This window comes from Zootoca vivipara, chromosome 2 (genome assembly GCF_963506605.1).
Source record: "Zootoca vivipara chromosome 2, rZooViv1.1, whole genome shotgun sequence".
In the NCBI taxonomy this organism is placed as follows: Eukaryota; Metazoa; Chordata; class Lepidosauria; order Squamata; family Lacertidae; genus Zootoca; species Zootoca vivipara.
This window is the reverse complement of record NC_083277.1, coordinates 29,639,537-29,647,199: the sequence shown is the minus strand read 5'-3', so window position 1 is coordinate 29,647,199 and position 7,663 is coordinate 29,639,537. Positions and strand designations below refer to the sequence as shown.

Genomic DNA, 7,663 nt, shown 5'->3' with positions numbered 1-7,663 from the left:
TAACTATTTGTTTTATTACTGTGGAATTTCCAAAAGAAAGCCTTTGTAAAAATTAAAAGAAAAATAAAAAATAATAAGTTGCATTACTGAAATAAATGCACTTTTCGACGATATTCTAATTTTCCGAGTTTCACCTGTATCACAAAAATTGGCAGGACAATGAAAAGCACATGAGAGAATTTAATATTCATATTCTTATGAACTACAGAGGCCAGCAGTTTGTGGTGTCTGTTTTTGAGAAGTTATTTTGATTGTAATAATAATAATAATAATAATAATAATAATAATAATAATAATAATATATTATTTATACCCCACCTATCTGGCTGGGTTTCCCAAGCCACTCTAGGAGAAATTGACAAGAAGCAAATGTTCAACTTCAACCTATGAAAGCACACGTAGGGACTATATTTTGTATGGATATATGCAGATGATCTATTTAGGAGGTGTGACAGACATTATTTATGGAGCAATTTACATTTCATGGATGTACTGTATTGGCAGGAACATTGTTTTAATGGGAGCAAGTACTTCATTATTCTGCATTCCTTTTTTCTATTTTAACAATGCCCACCCACTCACAGTCTGAGAGGAAGTAGGGAGAATGGGAAACAAACCTGATTTACCTGGAGGCCCCTTGGCCAACCTGCCCTAATTAAAAGTGCTGCAGATAGCAGGTGATGGAAAAAACCTGAGCCAAAGACCCCGAATAGCTGCTGCCTATAAACAATACTGGACCTATTGGCCATAGGTTGCAATCTATAACTGAGGTACAGATAAGGGGGCACCAGAAGGTGGGGGCAACATCATCTGCCAAGAAGACCATGTTCATAAGGAAGAGGTGCTGGCACATCTTCCTTCGCGTTTAAAAATGACCCCTCCCCCCCAAAAACCAAATAATTGCTTACAAGGGGGTTATAAGAATCGGCAATCACCACACCCAGCTTGGAAACAATTGAAATAGACGGCAAGACCTACCATAATACCAACAAACTGTTTCTTTGATTTACTTGTGCCACTGGTACTGCTCAGCTACTTCCTTCCCATCATCCTTCTTCTAGAGCTTGGGTGACAGGAAGGAACAAACTCAACATTTTGATGGAACGAAGTAATACTCCACTAAATCACTCCACTTTCTCCGACTGTCACAAAGCAGCATGCCTCCAAACCTCAAATCTTTCTTTCCTTTTCTAGCTAGGAAGGATCGTGATTTCCACCCTTTCTCTCACAAATGATAAGCTTTCGCTGAAGTGGCAAACCCTCTTCTCTGTGGTCATGGTTAATATTGTCCAAGGAAGAGGTACCCAGGGCCGTCTTAAGCATATCTGGCGCCCTGGTGCGACGATCCCTCCGATGCCCCCCCCTGCCCTGTTTCTCAGCACGGCGGGTGGGCAGGCGCAGCGCGGCACCCCCCTGGCAGCCCAGCGCCCTGGCGCATTGCGCCACCCAGCCTTGCCTTAGGGCCGGCCCTGGAGGTACCCTTTCCCAAAAATTAGAAGTTCAACAGCAAATGTAGTGCACACCGTTGCAAAGGGGGAAGGAAACAAAATTGCAAAGCCCACAGACCGATGGCACAACCGAATCCCTAATATTGAAGATCATAACTAAACAAAAGACACGTTTTATTTTTATCAACTAAGAACTGCTGTACCTCAAGGGCCGCCTCTCCCCATATGAACCGTCCCGGACCCTGCAATCGTCATCTGAGGCCCTTCTTCATGTGCCCTTTCCACGAGAAGTCAGGAGGCAACACAGGAACGGGCCTTTTCTGCAGCGGCTCCCCATTTGTGAAATGCTCTCCCCAGGGGCGCTCACCTGGCACCTTCCTTACATATCTTTAGGTGCCAGGCAAAAACGTTTCTCGATTAAACAACCAATCTATGGCCTTTTATGCTTGGGGGGATGTTATTGGTTTTTATCATGTATTTTGTGTTCTCATTTTGTAATTTTATGTAGTGAACTACCCTGTATTTTTCGGAAGAAAGGCAGTGTAGGAATTTAATAAATAATAACATCCCGCCTTTTAACCATTTCATGAGGCAGTAGATTTCCCACAAGGCTGTAAAACAGTACAATAACACACTTGTAGAATAGTACTGTTGATATGAACATATAGACAACCCAAGACATCAAAATGGGTTGCTACAACAATAAATCCCAGTTTGGCTTCTTCTCTTTCTCTCTCCTGTCAGCTCCTTCTGGATGTATACGTTCCTCTTTATCTTCTGGGTGTATACACTAGTGGCCAAAATTGTGGAAACCTTTTGGGAAAAGTGTATTTCCGAGGTTTGATGGCTCCTTTTTTTGGAGTAATACCATACCATAAAATTATGTATCAATGGAAAGATAATTTAGTGACGAGAAAAAGGAAACGCAACATGCTTAGGCTGATATGCAGCTTTCCACAATTTTGGCCACTAGTGTGCTTTCCTTTCCCTCCCTCCCCACAGGATCAGGTGATTAGGCCCCAGCAAGCTGCCTAGAAATCCACACCTTCCAAAGTTCCTCTTTCCCACAACAGTCAAAATCTGACCAAAGCATCTTTTCCTCTCTGATTGGTTGCCCTGAAGAGAGTTAACTTTCCGCACCTTCATGTCAACTTCTCCCCTAACAATTAATATGGCGGCTGTTGTGTATAAAGCTGAGGTAGCATTCAGTTCTTCTTTGCTCGCCTTCTTGTTGAGCTACATTAAAATGTTAACTTCTGCTATACCACTAAAGCTCATTCGTGTTTGTTCTTTTTTTAAAAAAAACAAACAAATCTGACGGTGCACACTGTTCCTGTATTTCCAAAAAGTAAGCTCAGCAAAAGTAGTTACAGTAGAAGAAGAGTTTGGATTTCATATCCCACTTTATCACTACCCGAAGGAGTCTCAAAGTGGCTAACAATCTCCTTTCCCTTCCTCCCCCACAACAAACACTCTGTGAGATGAGTGGGGCTGAGAGACTTCAGAGAAGTGTGACTAGCCCAAGGTCACCCAGCAGCTGCATGTGGAGGAGCGGAGATGCGAACCCGGTTCCCCAGATTACGAGTCTACCGCTCTTTACCACTACACCACACTGGCTCTCTAGAGTTAGCTTAGTGATATCTTTAGAAACTGTTTACCACATAATCTGCTGTTTTTTTAAAAAACAACAACCCGGAACATTAATGATTTAAAAATGATATCTGGTGTTACCGTGCAAGGCAGATAAGCAATTATGTGCAGGAACTGCTTTGTCTACTAAAATTAGTGATACACAAATTATCTAGAGACTCTTCTGACATGAACAGATGAGGAACCATTTAGAAATAGACATTTGTTTCAGCAGATGTGGGGAAGGGGAAGAGTTATTCTATTTAGGCCTATAAATTAGCATGAACTTAGAATTATTATTATTATTAAATGTGCAGTCCTTTTTAGGATGCATAGAACTGGGATGCAATATGAATTTACACATAAGTAAGTCCTACCGTGTTCCCAAGGATGTGCACTTCCTCTGGATTGAAACCAGGTAAAAGGTAAAGGTAAAGGACCCCTGACAGTTAAGTCCAGTTGCGAACGACTCTGGGGTTGCGGCGCTCATCTCCCTTTACTGGCTGAGGGAGCTGACGTTTGTCCGCAGACAGTTTTTCCGGGTCATGTGGCCAGCATGACTAAGCCGCTCCCGGCAAAACCAGAGCAGCGCACGGAAATGCCGTTTACCTTCCCGCCGGAGCAGTACCTATTTACTTGCACTTTGATGTGCTTTCGAACTGCTAGGTCGGCAGGAGTTGGGACCAAACAAGGGGAGCTCACCCCGTCACGGGGATTCAAACCGCTGACCTTCCGATTGGCAAGCCCAAGGCTCAGTGGTTTACACCACAGCGCCACCCGCAAAACCAGGGACTAAGAACAAATCACAGTTCAAAGTTGGGGATAGGGGATCTGCTTCTGTCGCCTTATTAAAAAACCTGCCCATATCCCAGGTTTTTGTTCCCATTGGAAACAATGGACAGAGAAATTTACACACAGAGAAAAATGCTCAAATCCCACCCCACCCCCCACACTTGGGGATGTTGAGGATCCGGAAGGGCTTTGGAGCCAAACTGCTGTGCAGAATGGCCATGACATTTTCACTCAGTGGACATACTAGCACCACAGCGCCAACCTCAGTTAGGTTAGAGCTTCAGTTGACCTGGCACATCCCAGAGGGAGGCACCACACCAGAGCTCCCTCTTTCATGTTGTCTCCCGAATCAGAGGAATTGATCCAACCTGTCCTATAGCCCTGGGAGAACCCTGCCAGGAACCACAGGAATGCACTCATATTATTATTATTATTATTATTTTCTTCCTGTAGCATAGGTTGTAGGCAAGCCATACCAAAGCAAGAGTAGAAAGCAAAGCATAAACATTTGCTGTATGAGAATTGAACAGTGTTTTTATTAAAACCGTCAAGATGTACAAGTATTGTCCAGTATTTGTAGATAACATTTTAAAAAGCCAATAAAGTATGAAAGTCAGTGTGATTTTAAAAACCTGGTATTGACAGTTGTTTTTTAAAGTTGATATGTAATCAATTTGCTTTTTTAAATTATAATTTCCTCTCCCCCCCCCCCGCCCCACCAAAGTGGTTCTGAAATACTATCAAAGCAACAGTGCAACAAGAAAATGTAAGTTAATCTACGTCAGGGCAAGTGAACCTAATTCTCTTCAGGTCAATAGGAAACAACCCAATAACTTGAGTAAGGTTAAGATGTAGGTTAGGGTATCATCTCACGTTTCTCTATTTCAGGCAAAGTTAGAAATTCACTGCTTTAAGTACTGAAATAAAAATTAATCCAAAAGCTCCCCAGCAAGAAACGACTTCTAAACACAGTACAGTTTCTCCTTCTTGGTCACCCTTTTAAAAACAAACACTGTAATACAATATTTTGAGGTCATCAAAAATAACACTTTAGTATAAAATTTCATCTTGGCCTTTTATCAAATCTTACATGAATAAAATCGCTTAGCCTTTATCAAAACCGGTAGGGTCTTAAAAAAAAAAGAAACACAAAATTATGGCCTTTTTATCCATGTCGGAATCATCTGTAGAAAGGTTAGAAGCAGCCAAGAAAGTTGGAGCCCTGTGTTACTTCCCCGATTTCCTCCCCTCCCCTCCCCCCTAAAATCCCCATAACACATAAATAAATAAATAAATAAATAAATAAATAAATAAATATCTTAAAACCTAAGGGTGTGGGGGGGAGTCAAGGTGTCTCCTTAGATAACAAATTCTCAAGTGCATATACCAAAAAAAAAAGAGCGCAAAGAGAGTACTATTTTCAATTGGAAAGATAAAACTACATCCCAAAATTCTTCAGATCACACAGAATGGTGCCTTGAGTATTTTGTATGCTTTGGCAGCAGAGGAAATGAGCTCTGAAACAGACTCTGAGCTCCTTGTTGAAAATGAAGCACAGGATGGGGTTGACCCCTGCCTGGGCAAAGGTCATCCAGACAGAAGTGGTCAAGTAGACTTGGGGGATGGCGGTAGCCTTGATGAAGACCCGCAGGTAACAGGCCACAATGTAGGGGGACCAGAGAAGCAGGAAGAGAAGGGTGATCATGTAGAACATCTTGCAGATCCTCTTCTCCGTTTTGAACTCCTCCAGGACCAGCAGCCTCTTGATCTGGCTATGGGTGGCGTTCTGCCGGATGCCCACCAAAGTGGGAGGAGTGGGACCCCGACCAAAGCCAGCGGTCCAGTTTGCGGCCGCCTGGCCGGTGGCCCCGGGCCCGTGGAAAGTCCAGTTCTGGCTAATGGCTGGCACCAACTGAGCAGGCTTCATCTTGCGGTGGCTGTGGATGAAGAAGAGGAGCTTGACGTACACCAGGTGGGTGGCGGCGACGACAGTGGCGAGCATGAGCATGAAGCCCAGCGTGTCGTTGGCCTTGACGTAGCGGTGCTCGAAGATGCACTGCTCTTCCTCGCGGATGAACTTGTAGGTGCCCACATCAAAGACGGGCGGGAAGGCCATGGCCATGGAGAGGGTCCACACCATGCAGACCACCGCCAGGCAGGTCCAGCCCGTCATGCGCTTGGCATAGAAGCGGTGGTGCGCGATGGCCATGTAGCGTGTCACGCCCACGCAGAAGAGCAGGAAGGCGGCATGGAAGCAGAAGAGCACAGCCAGGAAGGCCAGCACCTTGCAGCTGAGCGCGCCGTGAGGCCAGGCGCCCGCGCCGCTGTGCACCGACAGCATGACGAAGGGGAAGCAGGCCAGCGAGCGCAGCCCGTCGGCCAGGCACAGGTCCAGCAGCAGGTAGTAGGGCGCACGGTGCAAAGGCCGCTCCTTGAGGATGAGCCACGCGAAGAGCCCGTTGCCCGCCAGGCTGAGGCACAGGATCAAGCCCAGCGTGGTCAGCTTGAGGCCCGAGGCGCTGAGTAGGCCACCGGGGCCGGGCAAGTGCGGGCTGCTGCTGCTGCTGCTTGCATACTCGCTGGCGTTCGCCATGGAGCGAGGCTGAGGATCGCCCACCTCCCCGCCGACCCTGAGGCACAAACGCTGCGGAAGGAGCGAGCAGACGGGGCTTCTCCTCAACAGCAGCTACCGGCGCCGCCTCGCCCTGCCGGGCACTCCCGCATGGCTCTGTCGCCTCCGAGACAAGCTGCCTTCTTCGCCTACCTCCGCGGCGCCGCGCCGAGCCCGATCTGCTCCTCTCCGCGAGGGTGGCATCGTCCTCCTCCCCGCTCGCTCCCCCGCGCCTCGCCCCCGAGCAGCGGCCACCTCGAGCTGTACGGGCGCCGACGGGCGCAGCCCATACCCGCGCGCCGCTGCGCTCAGCTCCGCCGAGCCGACGCCGCCTCCGTCTCTGCCAGCATTGCGATCGGCTCCTGGTTCGTTAGGGGGCGGCCATCGCCGTCGCCATCCAACTTTAAAAGGCTCCCGGGAGGGATGCAGCAGGCGACCCCGGCAGGAAGCAGCAGCAGGAGGAGGAGGAGGAAAGGCTGGCACCGACGAGGGTCCCCTTTCCCCAGCCAGGGGCGCGCTGCCGCCGCCGCCGCCCTACCAGCATCACGCCTTTTGTTGCCCGCCGCCCTCCTCCTATTGTCTGCTACCTCGTCGCTCGCTCGCTCTCTACCGACTCCTACCGCACGGCTTTCGCAGCGGAGGCCGGGCTTCCCTCGGCCACTTTCTCCTCCGCGCCATCGCTGCCGCCGTCTTCCTAGCCAGCGGCAGCGCCGAGGGGAAGGGCGAGCGCGCCTCCACGACGCGCACAGGGGGCCGCGGCTCGCGATCGAGGGCAGGTATTGGCTGGGGCCGCGCTTCCGGCGGGGAGGCTGCTGCTGCTGCTGCCGGAGATCAGGTTCAGGAGTGGGGTGGGGTAGTGTAGTAGGGGGTGCAGGCTGAGCCTGCGCAAAGAGGAAAGCAGAGAGATGGAGGGGCGGGGACGAAGAGGTGCAGGGGAGCGCAGAGGCAGAGGCAAGCCGCAGGCGACAGCAGCTGCCTCTCCTCTGCTTCTCCCTCTAAGGACCAGCGAAAACGCTCAGAGGCATCGGCGCCTGCTTGCCGGCGGGGCAGGGGGTGTCTCAGCAGCAGATGGGGGGACGATGGCCATTCACCAGTCCCGTTGTTGTTGCTGCTGTCCACAGTCATCCACCATCCGTGAGCATCCTGACAGATCAGGAGCGTATTGGCCCAGATGACTGGGAAC

The 7,663-nt window shown here is 49.0% G+C and overlaps 1 protein-coding gene across 1 annotated transcript; it reads right to left on the bottom strand.

The window, feature by feature from the left end:
• Positions 1–5,213: 5,213 nt before the first annotated feature.
• On the bottom strand, positions 5,214–7,178 carry GPR27 (G protein-coupled receptor 27). The gene has a single exon (XM_035108106.2). It carries the CDS (start codon positions 6,460–6,462, stop codon positions 5,308–5,310), a length of 1,155 nt encoding a protein of 384 aa, XP_034963997.1. The 5' UTR covers positions 6,463–7,178; the 3' UTR covers positions 5,214–5,307.
• Between the last annotated feature and the right edge of the window lie 485 nt (positions 7,179–7,663).

Coding starts and splice junctions, on each gene's coding strand:
- GPR27 (XM_035108106.2), bottom strand. CDS start 6,462: ATGGCGAACGCCAGCGAGTATGCAAGCAGCAGCAGCAGCAGCCCGCAC.